At 42.6% G+C, this 26,672-nt stretch overlaps 1 protein-coding gene across 9 annotated transcripts in view; it reads right to left on the minus strand.

Moving 5' to 3' along the window:
• Positions 1-2,150: 2,150 nt before the first annotated feature.
• Positions 2,151-26,672, minus strand: part of eya1 (EYA transcriptional coactivator and phosphatase 1) — a 62,387-nt gene continuing 37,865 nt past the window's right edge. For all 9 annotated transcript variants that reach the window (XM_005912163.2, XM_014335852.2, XM_005912161.2 and 6 more), the window contains 11 exons: positions 23,807-23,889; positions 22,007-22,193; positions 21,236-21,378; positions 20,425-20,508; positions 17,105-17,194; positions 8,416-8,474; positions 8,146-8,306; positions 7,805-7,919; positions 7,338-7,459; positions 6,455-6,555; positions 2,151-4,150 (listed from right to left, as the gene is read on the minus strand). In XM_005912163.2, the coding sequence (XP_005912225.1) occupies positions 4,070-4,150; positions 6,455-6,555; positions 7,338-7,459; positions 7,805-7,919; positions 8,146-8,306; positions 8,416-8,474; positions 17,105-17,194; positions 20,425-20,508; positions 21,236-21,378; positions 22,007-22,193; positions 23,807-23,889 (1,226 nt within the window). In that variant the 3' untranslated portion in view covers positions 2,151-4,069. The remainder of the gene's footprint in view (positions 4,151-6,454; positions 6,556-7,337; positions 7,460-7,804; positions 7,920-8,145; positions 8,307-8,415; positions 8,475-17,104; positions 17,195-20,424; positions 20,509-21,235; positions 21,379-22,006; positions 22,194-23,806; positions 23,890-26,672) is intronic.

Consider the following 26,672-nt stretch of genomic DNA (forward strand, 5'->3'; position numbering starts at 1 on the left):
AAAGTTGAGACACACTAGCCACCAAGAGAACACAGGACTATTAATAGGCTTCCTGCTCGTAAAAGAGATGTGGCTCATGTGGATGTGGATCAGGTTTTTTGGAGGGGAGTTTGATATACATGTAATACAATATTAGTTCAATTGTGATGCACCGTCAGAGGCCCCCCTCTATGAAAATCTGCATGAAATCACTGTCTGGGCAAGGTCGTAAATCACCAATGATGTTGTTTATTATTGCAGTACAGTTTTATGGAGGGCGGGCACTTTGCTGGGACGTCCCGGAGAGGAATGCCCAACATGGGATCTGCAAGGTAGTGGTGCCTTTTATTTCTACAAGGATGTGGGTGGGAGTTTAGTGAAGATCAGGGCTCTTCAGAATTACGTGGTTACTGTTAAGACTGATTAAAGTACTGTGAAACCTACACGTAACAGCCGGGCCATACATCGCCCTGCAAAGGTTGGTAGAACTCGCCAGACATTAAAGACCTGATAGAGGACTTTAAACCAGATGAGTGACACGAGCCAAACAGACACAATCTGGCTCTTGTTTTTATTCCCGTCTGTTTTGTCCGAGCAGCCAGAATGGCTGGCCGACACTCTCGACACCCACTTTTTCTTTCTCAAAATGTCTGGTCTGGTTGTGTCTGACTATTTCTGCCAGGTCTCTGAACATCGGGAAAACTTATCAAAGAGAACAGACCTCTATTCTGTGAGAGAGCAGCGCTCCGCTCCTCGAAAGAGAAATCCAGTCGGGACCTCAGACACCACTTAGTCTTTCAGCTGTTCAGAAGTGGGAAAAGCACATTAGAGGTCATTGTGCTGGTGCATTCCGATGGCAGCGCCCCGACTTGCTTTGTCCAGCCTGGCAGACGCACATGCCTCTCCCTGGCCATCACTCCCTCTCCATCTGAAGACATAATTGATCTGGATATTAAACGGGCCATGTGGCTCTAAATAAAATTCCATGCATGCTTAATTTTCCCACCGTGGTTTTGGAGGCCAGACACTTTCTTCCTTGTCCAGGCTAGTGTAACACACTGGACTGTCTTAGCTGTGACCACCTCATAAAATGAGGCTCATAAATATTTTTCATATGTTATTTAAACTAACTCAGCTCTCTTTGAATTGGAGTGGTTTGATAAGCGTAAATTATGCATGGAGGCTCCGTTAGACTATTAGGATAGAACTACAGCAGATCATCTGCATCCATCTATTTTATCTCTGGCATCCTCTTCTGTCACACCAATCCTCTGCTATCCTCCTTCACTACAGTGGATTGTACACAGAATACAGACAATAGTTCCCACATTAAGGTGCTAATAACATAACAAAGCATGCAAGTAAGACAGTTTATACAGTTTATACAGGTTTAAATATATAACTTGGATTTGGGGTTGAACTGTGCCTTTAACAGAGATGCAATCAAAAACAGCGTAAAGAATGCTTTAAGAGACACTTAAGACGCAGGCATTTAGAGAATCCTAATGTTATGTTATACTCTAACAGTCACAAAGACATGTCTAAATTCATATGTGGCTTTGACGTGTAAAAAAAAAAAAGTTATTGTTGTAGTCATTGGGAAGATTAATAAAGGGATGTGATTAGCATGTGTGTGTAAAGGGTATGGGCTGTTGTTTGGTCTAGACTTGTAAGAGCTCCAGTTTCTGTTTACTTCCTGGTAGGATTAGTGTCTGAACCCTATGGCATCTGTGTCAATCTGGACACTGGTGGTTAGTCATGGTGGTTGTGGGGGGCAATAATGTTGCTCTTCAAAAAAACAAAAATGTTAAATTTTATGTTGTAGTTTTAAAGAAAAGGGGACAAAATGTCAGCAACGTGTAACAGTTCACAAATCAGTTTTATTAATTTAAACACAATCAAATAATAATGTCAAAAACATCTGTACACATAATTTGCAGACACGACAATCTTTTGCGTTTTTTTTCCACAATGAGGCCCATGTAGTGTAAAGTATTTCCAGTTTGCATTTATGATTGCAACATAATAAAAAAAAAGCGTGCTGTATGAATCTATAAAACATTTCCTCTATTTACCTACCATTACCTTGATCTAGCAGCAATATGGGACTGATGTTTGACATTTCCTCGGGGGGGGGGGGGGGGGGGGGGGGGGGGGGGGGGGGGGGGGGGGGGGGGGGGGGGTACGTCAGAAGAGAGAAGGATTTGAATTGAAATGTAAAAGGACAACAGTGATCATGTGCAAAGGAGGGAAAGAAATTAGAAACAGAACGAGTCGGTTTCTGTTTAAGAAATTCACAGTCGATAGCACATGTCCTGTATGTTCACAAACCTCTCGAAGTTAGTGGCTTTTCTCTCAATGCTAATTATGGTTTCCCCGTCCGCAGATGCAGAAGCGCTACGAAAAAGGGCTTCGTGTACTTCAGCTGCTTCAAAGAGGGACACAGAATGTATTCTCAAAGTCGAAATAAAAACACTACAGTATACAAAATTACGCTTGCTGTACAAGAGTTGTTATAGTGCTTGTATAAAAGATAATAAAACCTATTCAAGCCTGCTTTTTTGTTTGTTTTTTTCAAACATCAGATTTATTCAAATTTGACATTAAAATGGCTCTCAGAAATTCCCGTCTGCCGTATCCAAAACCCTCGTCAGAATTGTGTTTGCCTTTGAATATATGGGGTCAGGGCTGCAAGCTGGTGAAATGCCATAAGGACGCAAGGTTGTGAGCTACCTTCCTGCATAACTAAAGAAAAAAAACAATGTATATTTTCCCTTTGATATATGTGTCCGAGAAGGACGTATAGTAAGAAGAGACCTGTTGTTCTATATAAAGTGTGTGACTGAAGTTTCCTGTAAGGACGAGAAAACATCACAGAGTGAAAAGAAAGGTCCTTGACACTTGACATCCATGCTTTTGGTCTTGACAAAACAATTTATCACAAAATCCCAATATCTACATATTTTGTTTATCGAACGTAACTTTAACACATCAACACTTTCAGGCGTCCTCGCACAAGCTTATGCGCGATGGGATGCCTTTTTTTTAAACTTCAATGAAAAAGCATTGCCATCTTTCAAGAGCATGTACCTAAAATGAATATAGGAAGGAATAGTCCAGTGATTACAAACTTAGACACACACACACACACACACACACACACAAAAAGATTTCCTCTGTACATGATTGTCTCAGCATTGTAAATAAAGTTTTTTGTAATTTTCTTAAATTATTAGAAAACCCCCTTTTCTTCTCTCTTCCATAAAAGTCTTCCTCTCGCTGCGGTGGAAATCAATAGTACTTTGTAAAAGGCACGAGTCTTTTATCATCGAGGTACCTTCTCGGTGGCGCGGTGCCACTCACAAAGTGTCTGTTCATAAATAAGAAGCACAAAGCTCCCAGGCCGACGCATTACAGAGGAGCACTTGCTTTGTCTTTCTGCCCCACAGCGAAGGGGAGGCTACGAAGTGGGTGAACAGAGGAACAGAAATAAAGCGGAGGCGAAGAGCAGACGTGGGGCGAGCCAGAGGGACGCAGAAAAGTCACCACCAGTAGCTGTGGGCCCTGCACTTCGCTGTAACTGAGTTCTGGGGCGAAGTGAGGCGAAGCGAGGCGAGGCCATCAGTAGCTCTGCTCTCCTCACAGGTGTGAACCCTGACAGAGTCCCGGCACAAACAGGGGGCCGTAAAACACTTTGACAGCTTCAGAAAGCGGCCAATTCACAGTAACCAGGGCAAGCAGCTGCAGCGCCGTAAATTCACCTCGCTCCCTCTTTCTCTCTCTCTCCTTCACTTCGCCGGAAAAAAGAAAGAAGGAAAGAGTTTAGGGTTAAGACGATGTGTGACCGTATGTCAGCACGTTAACCGTGTGCTCAGTCTTCTTTTTTCCGTTCTCCTCTTCTTTTCTTCCTATGTAGTGACAGACAGACGCCAGGCAGCACAGCAACACGGCTGTTTTTTTGGGGGGTTTTTGTCTTTTTTTTTCTGAGCTGTGGGGTCCGTGGCAAGCGTGGGATGGGGCTGGAGGGCGAAGGTGAAAGGTTGTGTGGTGTGCCGAAGCGGAGCAGGGGGTACACGTTTGTGGTGTGGTGCTACAAGTACTCCAGGTCTAGAGCATGGTGGAGGGCCATGAGGTCTGAATGGCTGGAGATCCTCCAGAAGGGCATGTTGTGCTGTGGGTGGAAGAAAAAGCATCCTTTTAGTTTTATTAAACACAAAACTCAAAATTCTCAAACTAATTAAAAAACGAATTAATCAGTTTTTTAAAATTATCTTTTTAGCCATTTACATGAATAAAAATGACTTCTATTCCAATCAGGAAAATGCACCTTAGAGTATAAAAGGGTAAAATTGCTAGATGTTAATGAGCAAAATATTTATCAATCCTTTTAGTTATTTATTAAAAGATGAGTGCATTTGTTTCTTTTCATGATTGCAAATCATATCAATTCATTTTGGAATATGTTATGGACAAAATATATACTTTTTAGTCAGCCTTTAACATAGAACACACACTGTTAGAATTGGACAGACCAACACTTGCAGGCCTTCTAAACTGATTTCTTATTCTTTATACTGCGGTAATATGTTTAGTGAATGAAGCAAGCCTGGTCCACTCACCAGGAAAAGCAATCATATCATTAACGCACCCCACCTACTCCTCTTGCTCCCTTGTGCATAAGTCCGTGCAGCCAAATTGTACATCTGTACGTGTAACTAATTTCTTTGCTGCATCAAAGTGGAGTTTTATACCACCAGACTAAAGCACTGACTGTCTTTAACTTGAACAGAAATGAACTCCCCACAGTGTCTTTTGAATGAACCTCCTGCCTGCCAGTGTGTGTTTAGGACAGTGCAAATGAGCTGTTGTTCCCAGGCAAAGGATGGGGGGAGAAACCTGAGTCGTAGAGAATGAAAGGAGCTTGTCAGGTAGAGTCCTCAGCTCCTCAGTGTGTGGAGCCCATTACCCTCCCCTTATCAAAGGTATGGCCTCTCCCAGGCGTATGTTCCGCTTAGGAGAGCCTGCACTGACCCTTAAAAAGCTCTTTTGCTTTTTGTTTTGTAAATTGTCTTTGCTTTTAAGTTTAAAAGCAGGCGATGTTATCTCTGCTGTCTCTCCCAAGCGAAGGCAATAACTGAAGACAGGGATTGTGAATTTTTTCTTTCTTTCTTTTTTTTTTGTAAGTGAAGGAATGAGAACCGGGAGAAGTTTCAGACTTTTGCTTTTGTAGTTCCACGATGTGTCACGTCTGATATGCGCCTCCTGACGGGTGAAATTGTTGTGTTATTTCACCTTCTCTCTGATGTTGACACAGAAACCTTTTACTGCATGGCATGTCGCGGGACTTGCACCACTCAAATGGAGGGGAAAAAAACACCTTATTCTTCCATCAATGTCACTCTCCAACAACTCAAAGCTGAGTAAAAATATTTGCATCTTTTTCCACAATCATCCCTCAAGACCACATTCCCAGGGCGTGTTCGCTTTTCATAACACAGAGCTATTGCTTTACGCTTTTATCCAGGGTAAAGGCTCTTACTTCTCTCTAATAGCTGCCTAATCGCTCTGCGTCGGTCCTCGTGCTTCTGCTCTGTTTACGGAGAAACAGGTGAAGAAGGAGCTGGAGGACTTTCAAAGGGAAACTCAATGTCTTCAGCGTGACACGGCAGCTCATCATAACTGTCAGGGAAGTATTCTCCTGAGCCGCTGATTCATTTGCTAAAGAGCGTGTTTGCTGTGTGAGTCTCACATGCAGCATTTGCTTTACATCCAAACCTGACAGGAATGCTGAATGCACAAGATCTGGAGCAAGAGCCAACAAGTAACATAAAAAATGGGGAAGAGAAAAAAAAACAGCGAGACATCAAATTCATCTGAACAGATACTGTCATGCTTCCTGCAAGAGCGTGGGCGGAGGTCGGCAGCGAGTCCTCCTTGATCCATCTCGTGCTAACAGGCTTGTCATTGCAGTAAATATTCTAATTTCATCAACAATGATTTAAGTCGCCTTTATGTGCGCTCTATTTACGATGCGCCTTCAACATGCCTGAAAGGGCTTGTCTAGCGTTACACATACAGCATTCACACTGCTCAGAGCACAGGGCAGGAATATATAATTATGCCATCTCTCCCCTCCCCTGCTCTGTAAACCTGAGATGGTGGAGGAAGAGGGCTGATTACACACTACAGACTTTCTCTCTTGTGCTTGGATGCCGTATAAGAGGATAAACAAATGAAAGCAAAGCAAAGACTCTTGAGAAGGAAAGCCGGAGCGCTGATTCCTTTCTTTGGAAAAGTATGGCAGGTATGTTCGGTGTTCCCTCACAATGAACTCCTGACCTTATGAAAACTACTCACGAGTTCTTTGCTCCACACTTTATGTGGTTCTCATGGTTGTTTTCACCATGTAAATATACCCTAAAGACATACAAGTGTGCATGTTGTTTACTTTATCTATTATTTTAAAACCTCTTACCTTTTTTGAGCCTTGCTCCTCTTCTACCCCATCTCCAACAACAATGTAAACAACTTTCCTCCCGAACCGTTGAATTACTCTCTCAAAGCAGCTCTCCTTTCCTGTGAAGAAGTTGAGGGCAGTTTCTTAGTAAAGCATTACGTGGATGCAAAAAAGATATGCAGGCACACACACGCTCAAAGTTGATTTAGGAACCGAGGGTGACAAGAGCCTCTTTAAAACACCAAATTTACAAAGAAGGGAAGACTGTAAACAGTGGGTTCAGGAAGGAGATGTGATAAGATTGTCCCCCAGATAAAGACAATCTTAAAAGCATTAACTTTGCCCCTCTCTTCTTTAAATCTAGAACAAACAGGCAAATCAGTCCTGCTACAGGGTCTGGTTTTGAAGACCACTGTGTCTCTTTCTCTCCCTGAACTCTTAGCTGATGGGTCAGATATTGATGCAAGAGTGAAACTTGATGTTTATTTTGCATTTAAAACAGTAAAAAAGAAAGAAAGAAAGAAAACGGGGAAAGTGAGGAGGTAAAAGCAGGAGGAGGAGGAGGAAGAGGACGGGGCCCTGTTGCGCTGGAATGACATAAATGTGCAGAAGTGGTTTCATATGCAGAGATTGAGCAGGAGAGGCCTGAAGAGGCCCAGCACAGGCCCAGCTCCAAGAAAATAATCCTAGGCTGATTGGGACTACTCCTTCACACAAGAACATCAACACTCTCCGGTGACTCAATCTCCCACCCCGTCCGTGCCTCAGTCCTGTCACTTTAGCAGCATGTATGTTGTAACTGTTTTTACCTCACCGGGGTAAAAATAAATAAATAGACATTTGTGTCTCAAAGCCACATAAAAAATAAAACAAACAAGCTATTTCAGAATGCAGTCTTTACCTATTTTGGTTGCACTATAAATATTCTCGATAGGAAAGACAATTCCCAATCCGTAGAGCAAGACCTTAGCCAGGGCAGGGATGAGCTGCGTGGTGGTCACCAAGATATTCACACAGTTTGACCTGCAGTGACAAAGACAGAGGAGCAGAAAAAGAGGTGACATCATTCAAAATCACTCTGTGGGAGGACAAAAGAAAACACAGTGTGCAGAAAATAAAGACACTGCAATGAATCAGTTCTTTAAATAGTATCCTGCAATGAAGGATTGCGTTTCAGCTCCTTTTTCAAGTCGGATCTCCTAGCACACGTATTTTTCTAAACGAGCAGATAAAGACTGTCTAAAAAAGACAAATGCATAGCATTGCTGTTTTTCTAATAATGTGGGAGTATGGGGTACTCCACACCACATACAAATTTATATATGTGCGGTATGGGACTGTGTAAAATTTTCCTCACTGGAGTCCTACCTTGAGTGGATTAATGTTAGTGCTTTCAGTGCCAGTGTTAACCAGGAGTCCGTCAAGGCTTCAATTTCTGCTCGCAATTGCAACCAGGCTTCCCTTTTGGCCGGGCCCAGCAGACCTGAAACGCAGGGTAACATTGTTTAGGTTGGACGGGCCCCCCGAATACCAGCGAAGTTTTCAAAATTTACCCTGACCAAGTGGTGGGGGCATGTGTGCTTTTAGAACACATGCACCAACATGAGCGTACCCTCACACAAACATGCACATAATGAGGGAACGTACATGTGCAAAGTCATTTCTACTCAAAAAATCAGTACAGGGCAGCTCTGCTTGCCGGGGATTACCTCCAACGTTATTTTTGTAGGTGGTGTAAATTTCTTTTACTCGTCTGTAGCGGAAGGCCAGCTTTCTCATCCAGTCCACGCCTCCCCGTACGCCTGTGGCCAGACATAGGTTGGCACTGGTAGCTGCTGCATGGAAACCATCAGCGCTGAAGTTATACGTGCTAAAATAAGGGCAGAGAAAGATTGTGTTAGCACAAGCCTGTTTCACTGTTCGTGGCGGCCGAGCATATGATGCAGTTCTTGTTGACTAACTATGAATCACTGTTGTACCTTAGATCCTGGCCGTTGTCGTCAGAGGACACATCGTCGATGTGCACCTGGTCACATTCCTAAAATACACAAAACAATCACTTAATTGTGTAATGCGGGACACTTCCTGTATGTTCCCAGTATTTTTTGTACTCCCTGTAGACATTCAGCCTCCCCATTTCCTTTTGAATCAGCTCTTCCCCTTTTTGATTTACTATGCAGCAGCTCAAAGGTCTAAATAAAAATAAACTGTACCATCAGCCTGAAAGACATCTAAAGCTGTGGACACTCCTGCACATAACCAATAAGCCTCAATCAAGAAACTGTAAACACTCGCCAGGTTTCCTCCTCTATGTATAAGATTACAGATGAACACACACACACATATATATATATATATATATATACACACTCTACATAGTAGAAGGACTAGAGCTAGCTAGTACAAGCATCTTGGCACTAATGGTTTGCGCATGTGTATGTGTCTCTGTGTGTGTCCATCTCCAAACATATGCGCACACTCCTTTTCCCCTTTGGGGGTGCCTGGCTCCTCTTGGAAAGGTAGCAGGATTCTGCAGCCCTGCACTGATTCTACCGGTACACAGTAACACAATCCAGACTTTGGTAAATGTAACCTACTAGAAAAATTGAACCTGATGCTAACCGCCAATGAAATTATGACCTCTGATTGCTGCTGCGCCACACACCAACACAGCCCCGGGGCTAGTGAGCCAGCCAACCGGTAAAAGAGCGCAGGAGAAAGCAGACTAAAATAAAATCTGTTATTAGTTTTCCATTTATGTGCCTCCTCCTTCCTGCCCTCTTTCCACCCCATCGGTGGCGAAAGGTGAGGGAGTCCTGCCTTGGCATCTAGATAAGCATATGACATGTGGGGCAAAGAAAAACAAAATAGCTCAGCTGCTATTTTTTTCTTTGATGTTGTGTGGTTAGCAATTTTGCCATAAGGAGGTTCAGCAATAGCCTAGATAAGAGGAAAAAGGTTTGAAATTCATGTTATGTTACTTCTAAATTTGTTTCAGTCAGTTTTAATCCAGTGTGAATAACACAGAGAGCACTTGATCCACCATGATTTAGTTTGTCTTCTCATTTTTTAGGAAGGCTAAGGATTTTAAAGTGGTTACGCAATTGCCAAAAAAGTTTGTCTCACCTGTTTAAAGTTATGTAAATAATTTCTCAAGAAAAATGAAACACGAGGAAGTGAATTCCTCTGGTCTCAAGTATGAAAAATCCCTCAAACATTTTGAGCTTTTTAATTAAGTTTCATCCGGCTGTTAAGACACCAAAACCTAGAAAGGACTTCCTTGTTTTAAGTCAGTCTAACTGAGGCCAAATGCTGACGTTATTACATTCCTCCCTAATGCTAGAGCAGGGTAAGGGTAAGGGCTTTGGACCGTAAACCTTTTTTATTTTACTGGTTCCCATCTGAACAAATTTTTCATCTCCCTGGATTTGTGGAGAGAGGGAGGGAAGAGCGACGTGAAGAAAAACTCAAACCAGCTGTTCTTTAACAGAATTAAAATCTTGACCCCCAACCCCAGCTCTAATGCAACCATTCTCTCGCCAAGCCTCTCCCAGCAAGCCCCGAGATCCAAAGAGGAAAAGACTTTGACCCTGTGACCCTCTCCCCTCCTCTCTGGGGCTCTGGCACCCCGATAAGGGGGTGGAAGGGTAGAGAGGTGGAGATGGAGAAGAGAAACGGGTAAAGGCTGGGGGATAGAGTCCAAAGTGACCTCACATGGAGTGAGTTTGAAGCAATGTGTTTCAGAAGATGAACTGCCAACTGACATGGGTTGCAAGTGGGGACTTGTTGCTCTGTCGGCCTAATCTGTTTCCAGACACTCGCTGGCAGATCTTTAATAGTTGAAGAACTCGACAATTTGTCCCAGCTTGAAGGTCTGTTGCCAACAAACTTGTAGATGATTTGTGTTCACAAATAATCCCCAAATTTTCCAGAGAATAGCTCTCAACCCAGGCATATTGTTCCACGTAATTCTGTAAGCAGTAGAGGCGTGTGTGCTTGTTTCAGAAAACAAAAACAGCATCCTGGGTTAAGCACCTCATTAAGCTTCGTTTTAAAGACCTCCCATTTCGACGTAAGTGACTGGAATGCTTTTGTTATCTAGTAATGATCTGTTCACGAAGCAGACACAATAGGCTGATGAGCAGCTTCTGCCACCAATTTCACTGAGTTGGTTACAAAATTCTATCCCACTTTATTGAGCCTTGTTTAAAACAGCTCCCTATATTCTTCACTCGTAATGTTTTCTTTCAGAGTATGACACCGAGCGTGTATCAAAGCATATCTGAGAACACTGTTAGCACGTTAATAATGGAGCTATTTTAGGTCGTACAAGCGATACTTCACTATGGCATGAAGCACATTAATACGTCTCTGTAATTAAGCCAAACTGGAGCCATTGTACCTGCTGCCTGATTACGAATGATTTTTCATGGATGGGTCCAAATATTTAACCTAATAAACACATCAAACCCCAACAAATGTAAAGTGTTAAACATTCAAAGGGGCCAAGAAAAATACAGGGTTTTGGAGTTTAAATGTCTGCACCATTTCAACTTCATTGTTTCTGAAATGTTTACATAGTTTTTTGATTATGTTACAATGCTTTATTAATAGATGAAAAGGCTTTTTTGGTGTGTGCGTGTGTGTGTGTGTGTATTTTGGGTTGCTGGATGAATGAGAAGACTCAACTCAACAATTACGTTTCCCAGCTGGGGCTGGCATAAACCTCTGCACTGGCTCCCTGGGAAAGCTAATAGAGGAGGTTGCTGTGGGTAATGTCGTACAGTAACTCTTACACATACTCATTAGGAGCCACTTCTGAAGGCCTCATAAACACCACAGGGCCATGAACAGAGCAGGTCGAAGACGACAGAACGAAGGAAACACTAGCAGGCTGTGGATTTTACAATAGTTTGTGGAAATTCAGTCAAAAGAGGGCAAATAAAAAAATTTACTTAATCACATGACCATAATAATTTATGACTTATATATTGCCACATTATGAAGGAGCAGTTTATTTGCAGTTGTGCAGGACTTCATAAAGTTAATAAATTATAGGGTCTTGAACTTGCTGTCACTTGAAGGCTTAGAAGGAAAAATATTTTGTTTGTATAATCCTAACTGTAGACTGACAGGCTTTCATGACGGTGGCACATTGAGGGGCAGTCAGAATTTCTTAGAACCTTTTGAACACCTCTTTTCCACTGAATCCCCCCGTTCTTCCCTCACCAAGCAAACAGTGGTCTTTCTAAAACCTACAATCACTGCTAACTTACACCAGATGTTCCTACTGTACTAAGAAGTGAAGACCCTCCACCAGAAGCAATTGCTCCTTATGCAAACACCAAGTCTTTCTGTGAAATTCATCAGTGGCGTTCTTTTCTTTTATCAGAGTTCATTCAGCTACCGAGCAGTTTTTGTCTGTACAGGAAAGAAGAAAACACAAACTAAAAAAAAAACGAATTGAAGACAGGATGCTTCCATCTCGGCATCATTCACTCTCTCTTCCTTTTTCTGTCTGTCTTTCCACTAGTCTGCTGAAAACCTTTCACTGGGGAGGAAGTTATCAGAGCCCTCTTTGTTCCCTTGGCATCTGTCATTAAGCAATCAGCGATGACGGCATGAGTCTTCCTGTAGCCCTGGATCGAGCTCAGAGTGGTGACTGCAGCAGTCACAGGTAGGGAGAAGAAAGACGGGGTAACTCTGCAATGCATGCTACCAAAACACAGAAAGGACCATGTTTACTCCCTCTTTGACCATTTCCCCCCCCCCGATGAAGGTCTAGGTCACTGCCACACAATAGGGTCCACTTTTTAGATCCAAGCCGCCCCCTCTCTCCCCCTATCTCATCTTCTCTCTCAGGTGAGCTGTGTTTTGGCCACCCACCCCACACCACAGTGTGAGCGATAACAGCCATCATCGCGAAATTCCCTGTGACCCTACAGGCTAATGCCATGTGAAAAAGGCTCATCCATGGTTCGCAGGTTCTCAACACTCTGCCGGTAGAGGCTGTCACCCCCCCAGTGGTCTGTGACCCCCAGCAACTTCCTTCTATGTTCCCACCAAAGGCACCCCTGTCTAGGGGGGTGAGGAGGGTGCAGATGGGAGGGGGGCCTGTGATTATCTGGGGGTCAAACACAGGATGTGGGTAACAAAGGGAGAGTTCTTCAAACCCACTTCATTCCAATCCACAATCTGTGCTTGAACAGTCATGGAATTCAAACAGCAGTGCCAAACAAAGCACAGGTAAGTCTATGCTGGTTTAAAAAAATCCAACAACCAGGAAAGGGGGCACAGAGGGAAGCAAACTGCATTTTAACAAAATGTTTTTTAGAGCTCTGTAGCTTACAGTTAGAAAAGAAAGAAGGAAAAAAGGCACACCCCACAGGTAGGCAACGGAAAGTATAAATTAGTTCTGTGTGATAGATGAGCTGCTCCTCATTATTTCTTATTTTTGGCACTTCAAATCCAAACCGCACCTCAAGGAGAGCAACATTAAATGCCATATCAAATCTCAGTCTTTTCAGCATTTTCCCCCAGCAATGAACAAATCCGTAGTGAAGGAGTTTATCCCTGCCGAGTGGTCTGTTGTTTGGACAAATCTGTGCACTTTCCTATCTCTTCCTACACAAATCACGTTGCGCAGGTGTTGCATCTTTCTTTTTAACGCAAGACTAGAAATCTGTAAAATTTCCTCATTTGTCACCAGACCGTAATGTTATATTTTCCGTGAACTGATTCATACACCACTAGCTGTTTGCGGATAGTGGAGGATGGGGCTGATGTGGACCTCTGTGGAGCATAGATTGACAGGATGGCTTTGAAACCACCACTTTCTGTTTGTAGTCCTCCCAAAACACACCATCAACCCCGCCTTGAAACCTGATGGAGTTATGTCTGAGTGCAGCATCAGTGGCCAAGCAAATGATTAAAATAACCACATCACTGTACGCAGACCCAAAGAAGTCCATCTGACAAAATATACCACATATAAAAATGTTGTAGTTTGGTTTCGGCAGCATGTTGAAAGTTGATAAATTTAAAAAAAAAAGAAAAGAAAGTTGTAATTTCTGGTTTCCAAGCTTTTTACTGGTGCAGATCTTCACAGATTTATGTGCTATTGTAAAGGTGTCTAACATGATGACAGTGTTGTGTTTTTGATTTCCTATGAATATACAAATAATCACTAATTTTGCTGTAGTGCTAACTGGTAACTGATCAAGTGCATGACTTAATTTTGTGATGCAATGAAAATCACAGCTAGCATCACAGCCCTGCTTTCCCAGGAATAAAATCACCAAGAAATAAACTATCACTAAAAACACAATAAAGCTACCAGTCATATAGAATTGCAAGTACAGGACTGCATTTCTAAAGTGGGACATAAAACCAACAGAAAGGCTCCACAATAAGAGGCTCTGGAGGGCCATTTCAGCCAGTAGGAAAAGGTAACCGTGTGTTTCACAGCATCTCTCATTAACAGGCAGCCCCTGGGTGAAAGTGACAGAGGAGTTTTCAACCCTGTGACTGCAGGCTGGGAGCTATAAAAGGTAGTCAGCTTACAGTGTTACAGGATTGTTACACAGGCATGTGTGTGCGAATGTCAGCGTTTGATTATACACTTACGTACAGTGTGCATGCGTTTCCATATGTGTGTGGGTATAGCTCCATGTGTTTAGAGTGTGTGAGCGTGCACTGCAGAGAGCAAAGAGGCATCAGTGGACTAATTTAAAATGTTCCCACCTTTAGAGACCTCTCCCCCTCTCTTGCCCTGTGAGTGGTTTGCCCCCATGGCCTTTATTCTCCAGACTGGGAGGGTTGTTTTCTCACCCAAGGAGGCGGGAGACGGCAGCCCCCGTACCCCACTGAGAGGGGAACACAGGGGGCTCGGCCAGCGAGAAAGAGGCCCCTGGTTCCCACATACTGCTCAGCATTAGAGTTCGGCCTAGAGCAGCACACCTACAGTAAACTCACACCCCGAGCCACAGCAGAGCTGTCAGTCTTCTCTATGCGCTCAGCCTCAGTGGACTTCATTATACACATCACTTCAGACCATCAATTAACTCCACATGCAATCCCCTGCCACAAAGGCATTCAGTGAGGCCAATCTGCTATATTTCAAAGATGATAACAGGTTTAGTATTGTCAGAGTATGATACTGAAAAAACCCCCCATTACATTGGATATTATTATTAACTGATTACAACCAGTATTTGTTCTGTTTTACAAATTGTAATAAAGTAAGCATTTGCTTATTTCTGTAAATACTGAAATACGATTTTTCTAACCAGAATAAAAAAAAATTAATAGAGCTGAGATCGCCTCAGTATGGATTATTCTATACTGAGCATTTTTGATGATAGAAAACAGATCGTGCTGTTCATACAATCATACACCCTTCCTTTATAATAGAGCTTAATAACAAATGGCTTGTGTGGGACAATCGATCGAGAGAATTGCGCGTGCAAGTTGGGAAGGGAGGTCTTTTAGTGAAACTTCAGTATTTCTGGGACTCATATAAAAAACAGTGAACAAAAACAAGAGAGTGCTGATCCAGAAAAAAATGGTTGGAGGAAAAAGGGCGACGGAGAGAGAGAGAGAGAGAGAGACATAAGGGGGAAACTGATCCCTGTTGACCCCTTCGGCATGCCCTCTTTCTTTTTATGACTTTCCCCTGAATCGTCACTCACCAGCTCTATCAACACAGTCCAGCCTCTATTCACACACAGATATACACACACACTAACACGCATTATACGCTGTGGCCTGTGGCATGTGGCCTCTGCAGACTCAGTATAATATTATGCTTAATTGTGGTTTTTAGATGTCCTATAAAGCAGCCCAATGCTTTAAAAACTTTGAATCTATTTTTTTTTAAAGAAACCATATTCAAATTAAAACAATTAGGAATTATACACACTTTGAAATTTTATTGAGCTCATATTTAATATCCTCGTGCAGTGGCTGTCAGAACAGTGTTAAGACTTAGATGGACCACTCACACACCGTCAGGCCACTAACTCTGCACCTGTGTTTCTGCACAGCCTCTGGGGTCTCCCTTTATGGCTTAGACCAAATTAGATGGACCATATGCATTTCTGCACATGCTTAAATACATAACTGCTGCTGGCTGTGGTATTTATAGTTGGACTCTACTTGGCTCTATCTGAGATGCAGGACCGTAAATCAGCAGAGAGGAAATACAACTGGTTAGGCATTGCTGAGACCTGGCACTTAACACTCACACTGGCCCTGCTCAGCTTAAGAGGAGAGATCAATATGCCTTCAAGAGAATGTCACTCCTCCTCTGGTATCATTGTTAGTGACAATTACTGCAGAATCTGCAGAGACGTCTTTACACTGGACACTGTAAAAAGCATCCCTACCTAAGCATACTAAACAAATTTAAGCTGCAAAAATTGAGTCCTTAAAGCCTAAACACAAAATCAAATAATACTGTTGCTGAGACAGAGCAGCAGAAATGTGTGCGCTGGAGTTTTGAAGTAGACTGAGCTGCCAATTCATCTGTGAACACTTTCAAAGCACATGAAAGGATCAAAACACGGGACAGATGTTGAGCAAAACCACATTTAAGCATTGTCACAAAGTGCCATTTTTTTCAAATGATTGGGGCACATCTATTAAATAAAGTGCAGCTACAACAGCTTCTACATGGCCAGGGCATAAGGAAATATTTAACCAGCCAATTGTAGCCAATTAACTTTGATCACGATGACTGCACTTGGGATCTCAGTCGCTTGTCTTTTTGGGGGAGTATGCGTATTTTCTTTCTCTGTCTCCCTGTCTCCCATGTTTTTTGCTCGTTCTTGGGCTTGCTTCATGTAGCACAGCCGAACATGGTGGTGAGTAATGAGACTTGGCAGGCCGGCCGCAGATCTCTTCACACTTAAGTATCAAACAAAACATTTCCTCTCCTGTGAGGTCAGCATAAAGCAGGACTCTGAGGAAAAAAGCAGGGCCGGTGGGATCAGATTCACCGGGAGAAAATTGTTAAGGCGTGGACAAAAAAAACTGCAAATATAAAAAATACGATAAATTTGTGGACAGTTGCTTGTAAGTTGGGTTTGACATTTGAATCTGCACACAGGGTATGCTTCATACCCATGCATGAAGTGTGCGTCACATTTGTTTCAACAAATGTGACACACATTTTTCTCCACGCCTGATCCTTCTATTCCTGTGCCCCAGGGGAAGATTTTACACTAACTGTACATGAATCAGGGGGGCAAGGGAGGGGAGGTGGCAGGGATTTCATGCTGTGACGGAGGGGGTCTGTGGTGTAGTGTAGGTGGACAGCGACACCAAGCACACAGCATGACACACAGACAGAGCAGCCACAGAAACACTAGAGCCTGACAAATTGGACTAGCTGCCATGGGAGTGGGAAGACAGTGGAGGTGGGGGGGCAGGGCTGGTGACCCAGGAGACTGACAGCGCATGTAAAATTCATGCCATCGCTTATGGGATAGATTACTAAGAGATTAGTAAAAGAGGATCTACGCTACGTAACAGTTGCTTCTTTTACTAAAAAATTCTCACACCCCAGCACATCCACTCCTCTGGCCACTAAAATCATCAGAAAGTAAACAGAAGGCAATTGTGCAGAAACAAAACATACCAGAGTAAAACACACACAAACAGACTCACCTCTAAGTCGTTAAAGAATAAGTGCGTGTCGGCCAAGTTGAAGATCATTTCTTCCATCCTAAGGCCTAACGATACAGATGTTGGCGGGTCCTACAGAAAACAGACAAAACTAATTAAATCAAACCACATTATTCTGAAATATAAGTGTGTGTGTATACACTGTATGTTTGAAGAAGCAGATGAAGCAATGCAGAACAGTAAATAATGAAGTTCCCTGCAAGTCTGTCAATTAACACAAAAATCCCTTTAAATTCTACAGCAAGGTATTCCCATAAAAGAAGACATTAGGTGCACTTGAAAGTTTCAGTCTCTGTTTACGACCCTCTGAAAGGGACCAGAATAGTCATCAGAAATGCCACAGACAGACAGAATGAACCGAGTAAAACCATGCCTGTTCTTGGGAGGGGCAGTTAAATGGAAGAGCCGGGGTCACAGCCTCATCGTAAATAGCCCATTCTCCACATAGTTGTCCAGATGCATCATCTGATTGCTCTCTACATGATAAAATACGATTCCCTGTAAAGGTTCTTTAGTTAACTGACAGTCACTCCGTTTCTTCAAAATTAAAACTGCAAAATAATTCAACGGTTATATTAATCCCTATATCAGGCGCAACTACAAATTCCTCCTTAAATTGTGATCTCTGTCAGCAATGTGACACGTGCTGCAATGGTGATATGGCTGCACTGTCTGTAAGATAATACCAAGAGAGGAGTGAACAACACTGTAAATAGTTAATGAGCATGTGACAATGTGTGCAGTTTTCCTTTTAAAAGGTTAACGTATAGGCAAAATGTCATCAGATCATTCTCACATGAACAGCTACAAAATTATAAACCCCAATGACTGTAATTGTAATGAAACTTCTTATGATTATAAAATTGTCCATTGTTTATTGTTGTTTTACTTTTGGGTTTTCATATATATTAATATTACTATTAATTAAATAACTTGAGAGATATGTTTACATTCTTTTTTTGTGCTTGTTTGTTTTCATACATATTGAATGCCTTTTACATTTTAAGTCTCAAATCAGCAGAATGTCCTCAGCAAGTAAAGGACAAAGTGAAGACAAAAGCTTCCCGTGGAGGAGGTTTTCCTGCAGCTGGGTGAGACTTGTATAAGAGACAAGCCAGGCAGGACCAGAAGCAGGGATTACAGAGTTAAACCACCTAAAGACACACCTGAGCTTTCTGCTGATTAGCTGTCACACCCCACAATGCTTATGTTTTCTCTAAAATGACAGAGTACAAACCACACAAGGAGAGCTCAATCCCCACTTCTAGAGGCTTTCTCCTTCCTCTTAACCTCCCAGTTTGAACCAATCTTTCAGTAAGAATTCATCAAAAATAATTAGCCTCCCACATGAACAGGCTACCAGCTCCCTCTTCCCAACCTCTGGCGCTGTTGGGTGATTCACTCTTATGGACTGGTTTGGTGGGAAAAGGCTGCCTTTTCTGCACAAGTGAATCCTTTCCAATTAAATCTAAACAATCAGTCAGTGAGGGAGTTAAGAATACAAGCAGGCCAGAAGGCCAAAGTGCTGCTGCTGTCACTGCTCCAGCACCACCTGTCCTGAGATGTCAGTGGCTTTAGGGGGACGCCAAGCCTCCCCCTCCACCCTCAAGCCCCTTACCAATAACAACCCCCATCCCCACCCACTTTAAGCTCTCGCTCTGGCCAGCCCAGTACCAGCACAGCTGGCCTTAGCCATCAGCTTTATGGGGGTGAGCTGCCTTGATGCCAATTAAAAGAACTGATAAGAACAGCAGTGTGTTTATGTGTATGAGGGAGAGAGAAAAAAGTAAGAGAGCGCGCGGGTGGGAGGTCACAGAGAGTGAGCGAAAGTGTGGATGTGCACTCACTCAGATACACATCTATTTATAGCAAGTTTAGAGCAGCTAGGAGGGAAAACTGTTTTGTATCTTTTTTGTTTATGCCTGGCATCAATGAAAGCCAGAAAGGAGGAGAAGGGGGTGGAATGGTTGTGTTGGTTGTTAGTCTTAACTTTCTTTTCTAAGGGAGTTTATAGATCTGTATTTCAGATAAGGGCATGGCAGAGGGACAAAATCATGGGTTACAAAGTGAGTAAAATGGGCAGAGAGGAAGAAAAACAGAGAACAAATGAAAAAATCCAGAGCGAGTGGCTCTAGTTAGCTGTCGCATCCTATATGAGCTCTGATGGAATGGGCCATTATGGAGTTTCAGAGGAGCACACTGGAGACCCTATGTGTGATTATGTGTGTGCATGGTGCAAGAGACCCTCATGACGGAGCCACAGCTCCCTAAGCATTTAGCTCTCTCTTTACGCAGCAGGCAGGGCTGGGAATAAAGTAAATAAACAGTAAAGGGTCGTGGGGCAGCCCTCTTTCACCCCCAAAACAAAACACTACCCCCATCAAACACCCCTCATACCAGAACAAAGGCACAGAGCATGGGCTGCAGACGCTAAGCTCTCTGACATAGGAGGAGTAATATGTTATTTTCAAAAAAACTAAAACAAAACACTGCTCTAAAAAAAAAATTAAAACAAAATGCATATTAGTTTATGAATTTCATATTAAAGTCAATTTTTATATCTAGAAGGGGAAAAACAGACAGGATGATGTACTTTAAAAGAACCTATGACCTCAATATAACCATGAGAAAAGCATTCTGGCTTATTTCCCAAATTATTTGTTTTGAAGGTTTAAATTTAGAGAAGCAATTTACATGAAACAACAAATAGAAAACCCTGGAAAAGTAAACTCTTCATTTCATGAGCACACAAAGTTACATGGGATAGAAATGACCTTTCGCTATAATAATAAAAATATATGTTTGTTAATACATACATATTTGTTGAGTCTTAATTAAGCCAGGTTTGGCAGAATTTCTAAGCTCTAGTTTGAGTTCTGGCTGGGCTGTATTTAGTGGACTCACTCTCCTGCCAGGGTCTCCAGGGAGATCCCTGCCTGAAAAGGATGGATTGAGAAGCACTTAATTAAACTAACAATGTGGCATTTCTGAAGGAGAAAGGAACACTCAAGATGTGTCAATAGACATCCAGAGTGCAACTGTTGTGAGCCCCTACAGCCGGGCCTGGATGGGCCATGCAGAGCCCCCCAACAGCTGCAAAGAGCAGTCAGGTTTTTGTCAGATCTCATTGGGCTCATTTAAAAAAAATAAGAAGAAGCAATTATCTATACATTGAGTTCTGCTCTATCGTCTCACTGTGGGGTTAGAGCAAAGTGAAATCTATCCTCTGCCCCCCTCCTTTTAATATTCATGCATTTTGCTGATAAAGTGAATGGCTACTGCCAGAGTCTGATGTCACTCACCCGTCCATATCTGTTGGCATAAGAACCCGTAAGCAAGGAATGGAAAATGATGATTGTTTCATCTAGGTCCCAGATGAAAACTCGCTAGAGAGATGGGGGGCAGAGGTGGGGGAGAAAGAAACAAAGAAAAACAGGGAAAAAAAGAGGCAAAATCAATGGTGCACTCTGTAGGGCTGCAAGGTGATCCTCCTGGTCAATAGGCCAGGAGCGTATTCGTGTGCCACAGGGACCAGGATCCATTTGCTTGGGTTGGTCACCGCAACACTTCTCTCACCACCCCACTACACACTTTCCACCCCATGCCCTTTACATTAGAGTAATCAATAGTGACAAACTAATTAACTAGATATGTTAACATGCCATGATGTCAGTGTTTTAATGGCTGCTATTATCCTCAGTCAAATTAATAACATATTAATGAAGAGTCCTCGAAATTACAGCAAGTTTATTTTGACACATGGTCACTATCAAAGTGGGCAATAACACCACTGTAAGCAACAGCTGGTGAGCAGTCTTCAGTGCGTGGTATATATGTAGTACGTATCTCATCAGTGATGACTCACTTAATCACATGCCTTATTGTTTATTTATACGATATACAAAGCTCTTTATAGATGATATGCGTTTAGTGATGACTCATATATTCCACAATGCATTAATAATGCATTTAAAGTTAAGGAATCATGTCTTTAAGTATTAATGTCCATCAAGTGTTAAAGTTGGTGTGGCAGCCATATAGTAAGTGGATTAGTGTCCATGTGTCTCAGACAGGGCGAGGCTGTCTGTCGCCAAGGTAGCGGGTTCACCCTACCTCAAGGTCAGAGTCAGGCGGCGGTGATGGGTTGTTGTTCCTTCTTCCACGGCCACGTGACTTTCCATCCGAGGCTCGGCGCAATCGATCTGAATCTGAATCTTTAATGGGGGTTGATGGACTGTGGATGGTACTGTACTCTCCTGAAAGGAAGGAAAGAAGGAGGAAGGGGAGTATTAAAAGAGCGCACCGAAGACGAGCTTCTATTTGCTTTTAGAAAAGATGTTTAAGGGGACTATTTGTCTTGATGGAGGACAGACAGCATCCTGCAGGAGACATAACTTATAAGACTGCAGGTAACAAGCATGGCATAAATCAGATGCAGAACAAATAATAAAGGCTACTGTGCGCCATACTGATTTAATAAACAAGAGGTAATGGAGTGCATGTCAACTGGAAATAGCTAAAATGTCCTTTATCTAAATTGAATGATGGAAGTATGAAATTATATTTAGTTAAAGCCAGCTGTCTTCAGCGTGAATGATGACAATTTCAAATGCAGTCATAAAATTCTGAGTGGCTTATAATATACAATCTCAGTTGCAAGATGATGCAATAATGTCACATGAAATTATGGAAAATCTTACATCTGATTTCTGTTTTATCTCACCACTAGATGTAGTGGCTCAAACTGTCCTGTTCTTATGTAGTGGAAGTGAACATTTTCTCTGCTATGGAGAGCAAATTCCAAGAGACACACACCTCTTACCAGAATCAAACTGGTGATCTTCAGGTTATACAAGGCAGGTCTAGCTGAGGTTTAATTCCTACCTGCAGGGTTGTCTGTGAGGGCTTGGCTGGTGATGCCAGTGGGTGGTTCCTGGAGGGTGTAGGTAGTGGTGGTTGAGGGCGTGCTGGGGCTGGTGTTGTTACTTGTCATGTAGGGTGAAGTGTAGGGTGAGCTGTTATAATACTGAGCATACTGGCCCTGGCCGAAGGCTGGATAACTTGGGTAGTCCTGTGGAGTAAGTAGGGTAAATTGAAAAAGTTGATAACTTTTAATTAGTTGATTAAAGTGATGGCATTTCATTTAGTCAGACACATGTAAGGGAATAAATTGCAACCAAAAACTGCTTGAATTCTTTCAGGGGAAGAACACTCATGATTTTCATTTCAGGATACAGACGATCACTTAGAACAACTTTTATTAACCCCTATTGTACTTTTCCCTCTAAGAGCACTGTAGGGGTTCAGTGTTCAGCTTTTTCCTTTAATTTGACACAACTCTGTAGGTCACTTGTGTGTCAGTGTCCCTCAAGGTTTCATTGAGACATCTTCCCAATAGTGATGAAAAGAGACGTTACACACATGATGTCATACACTATAACTGGACAGCACTGGAGTTTCTGTTCATGGTTTGTGGAAATGGTGCTGTGGTAATAGAGATGACAGAGTTAAAAGAGACATCATGTTCAAAATTTCTTTGAAGAATTTTTCCTAAGTTCACTGCATCTCGTTTAACATTATCATCGCCATGGCTAGTTCATGACTTTTAGGGAATCCTTTTCTTAAATTCCCTTTTCTTAAGTTTCTGTCCAAAAGCCTGCCCAGTTCCAAGCGTGCAAAAGGCTGGACTTATTTCTAAGCTGCTTTCCAGACAATGGGTCATTTGCTTGTCTGCAAATGCAAATGGAGATATTTGATGGCTCAAGAGTTGGGAGTTTGCATTGTAATCGGAAGGTTGCCGGTTCGAGCCCCGGCTCGGACAGTCCCGCTCGTTGTGTCCTTGGGCAAGACACTTCACCCGTTGCCTACTGGTGGTGGTCAGAGAGCCTGGTGGCGCCAGTGTCCGGCAGCCTTGCCTCTGTCAGTGCGCCCCAGGGTGGCTGTGGCTACAATGTAGCTTGCCATCACCAGTGTGTGAATGTGTGGATGACTGGATGTGTAAAGCGCTTTTGGGTCATTAGGGACTAGTAAAGCGCTATACAAATACAGTCCATTTACTATTTTATCCTTACTAGGACCAGCGTCATAATACTGCCATCGTGACTTTTACATAAGTATTACCAGGGTGCTCACTCAGACACAAAGTCAACATGTTCAGAGAAGAAGTGCATGTCTGAGCAGGGATACATAAAAAAAAGAGTCAAATGGAATGATAAGTTCAATGGGATGTTAGAGGGAAGATTTAGATCAAAACACAGAGGCAGACAGAAAGACAAAAGGTAGCAGAATTGAAGAAAATAACTAGGTGGTTTGGCAGGGTAATCTGAGAAATGCCCTGCACCAGTGTTGCTACTTTACAGTGCAGATTCCAAAAAATAAATGCAAACACATGTTCTGTTCTGTCCTACATCTGGACAACGATCTGTCTTGTTTTTTCCCCTCCTCCTTTCCTCTGTGGCATAATATACATGTGTTGGAGGAGGTACGGTAGATAAGCCTGTGTACAAAGCTTTTGACATTGTGAATGATTTATGTCTGAATGTGTCATGGGTGAAATGTAGCATATTGAGTACGCATGTTTCATGAAGATTTCCAAGATCAGTTCAAACCTCAAGTATAAAATGATAGCTGCAAATTGATACCAGATTAGAGGAATAAGGAGATAAGGGAGAAATCCGCAGCTACCTGTTGCGTGCTGTTGAAGCCAGTTGAGTTTGTCAGGGAGTTATTTCCTGTGTACAATCCTGACGTTGTTGTGAAAGTCCCACCTATGAGGAGAAAAACATTGGAACTTTAAGTTATGTTACATGAAAAGACAAAATTAAATCTGCAGCAGTGTAAATAAAATGGTGCATTGTTAGGAGGGGGAAAAAAGATTCATCTTGAAACAACTATTTTAGTAGGTGAACAGAGAGAGGCCTCAGGGAGAGCTCCAAACAGTGGCCTTATCTTTCTGCTCTTCCTCCCTTATCTGTGATTGGATCAGGCCTGATGAATGACAGTGCAGAGGTGGGGGGGAAAACCTGCTTCCAAGCCCGCACAATGCGAAGAACACAAGAGACTGTTGTGTGCGAGTTACCGAAGGGTGGCGCGTTGAGTAAAGGGGGTGGAAACGGTGGATGCACTCTGGACGGGACATGAGTAGGAGGTGGGGGGTGGGGGTATAGTGACAGAGATGTATATGAAAAGAGGGTTGAAGTTGGGGTGAGCAGCTCTGGCATGGTGTGCTACTGAAATCCAGCCCTGATGAATATGTATGCTTCTCCTTTCCACTTGTTCAAACTATGGTTCTTCTGGGTAATTAAATCACTCAAAAGGGTCGATAGTATCTAATGCCCTAATATCATACATGCTATGATTTGTAGCATAGGACAGCAGCAGCTGTTGGGACACAACATCTCTCCTCAGTGGCCATCCACCTGTACTGTCATGTCAAGTCAGAGAACAGCAGGAGGGACAGTTTAAAGGGGTCATACACTGGTAGAGAAACCAGATCCTAATTCTTGAGATAACAGTTATTGTGACGATTTAAAGAACTGAATAATTAACATAAAAATCTGTCTTCATTTGCATATTTCGATCCACAAATTAATATTAATTAATAAATGTTACTTCTAACTGTTAAAATAAGGAAAAAAAAGAAAGAGAATTTGCCAGATTTTATTGCTCAAGGCTTAACGGCATTAAACTGAACTCAAATATTTATTTAATCACAAACAATGACTGCGAACTGGTCAACTAAGTAAAACTGGTTTATCCATTATAAAGATGTAGTGAGGGGGATTCCCATTTGAGCAAATGAGCAACAATCGTGTTTATAAAGAAGTTTCATTGCAAAATACTCATCGGAAAAGCTGTGAGTAGGGGCCACGATGTGTTGATGTGACTTTTATGTGCAGATTTCTCATCAACTCAAGTGTAATTCATTCTTATCCAAAATAATGCAATTAAGCAATGATTACTTGTGGAGTTTAGTATAAGCAAATTATTCTGCCAACAGTGTAATGCACACATTAAAATAAACAAAACTAAAAATCGAGGGTTTTGGTCAGTTCTGGTCACTCTCTCTCACTCTCAGTGACAGATGATTCAGTTTTAATTAATTAATTCCAAATGAATTGTTAAAAAACATTGAGCCCAAAAAACAGTGGGCTTTGTACCTCATTTCTGTCCATACAAAAGCAGCTTGTTTGTCCACATAGCCGTAGGGGACACAAAAAGGGCGCCGCCATATTCTTTAAACAATTTCTTTACCTATAACCGTAGTCATCCTACCAAGGCCAAGAAAGTATCCCACAGCTTCAGTGAAAAGGAGGCAGGAGATAGATTTACTGTTCCTAAATGAGGACGTAATTACACCTTTGTTGTCAGACACAAACAGACGGAGTTCCTTTCATCCTATGGTCACTGGCCCCATCAGGAGGGCCCTCCCACACCGTGACAAACATGAAGCAGCTTTCAGAAAGGGGGGAATGATTAGGGAAGTTTTTCTGTGTGAGTGGAGGGGAGTGTGTGTGTGTTTTGTGCATGTGTCTTTTTTTTGGGTGCGGGGGTGATATGGCAGTGCATCCAAAGCAGCATGAAGACATTGAGTTTTGACTTGTCAGTTAGCTACACTTGCAGCACAGTGGCTAAAAGATAAAAAGAAATACCTTTAAATTACCAGAATTTAATAATTATTTGTGCAGCATGTGCAGTTTTTACCTCCAGCATGTTTTACATCCCGGTAATTATCAGCGTTGCTCTTTCTTTTCTTGTTTAATATTTTAAGGGGAAGGAGATAAAACTTTCCTGTGTTCGCTGAAGAAAGTTCAAAATACTGCGAAGGTTCAATTGAACAATAAGACAAAAACAAGGTGCAAAGGCCGCAAAGAACAACAAATTAGCCTAATGCACAGTTCAAACAGTCATAAAAGCTCTCGCTGGCAGGTTTGAGGGTTGCTCTGTGGAGAACAAGGAGCCACATAAAAGCTGAGGGGACCCCCGCTAGCCCGGTGAGAATGAGCCCATGCTGTTTGGAGTGGTGGTGCTGGTTATAGCAGGGAGAGAAAGAAAGGGCCTTGTGGTTCCCCGGGGGGCATGTTTTCTCTCCCTCCCCCTGTCCTGCTCCAGTTAGTTCACTCACTCAGGACCAGACATCATCCCTCCCTCCTCTCCTCCTTCCCTCCTGCCTTCTGGCTCCACAATTGGAAGTCCATTTGCTTTGCTTGATCAGTCCCTTGCCATGGGCTATGTCTATCATCAGTGCACAATATTTGTAGCAGAAGTTTGTATGCCCCACTTGGGAATAGCCTATCAAGTCCAGATGGGGCTCTCCTTTTAAAAGGCAACCAAGGCTTCAGCTTCTTCAGCTCGCACTACCATTGGGACAGAATGCTGGAACCCAATTATTCACCTAATTAGCATCTGCTCAGCACCACCATAAAAACAATGTCTCTGTCTGTTTACGCTCCTCTAATATTTTTTGCCATTTTTGGTACTCCCTGAAATGCCCTACAAAGAAAGTGCCCCAAGTGTCCACTTTATGATTTGGTACCTTGACTTTAGCAAC

The sequence above is a fragment of the Haplochromis burtoni genome, unplaced genomic scaffold (assembly GCF_018398535.1).
Source record: "Haplochromis burtoni strain Fernald_Lab_line unplaced genomic scaffold, NCSU_Asbu1 Contig_1, whole genome shotgun sequence".
NCBI lineage: Eukaryota > Metazoa > Chordata > Actinopteri > Cichliformes > Cichlidae > Haplochromis > Haplochromis burtoni.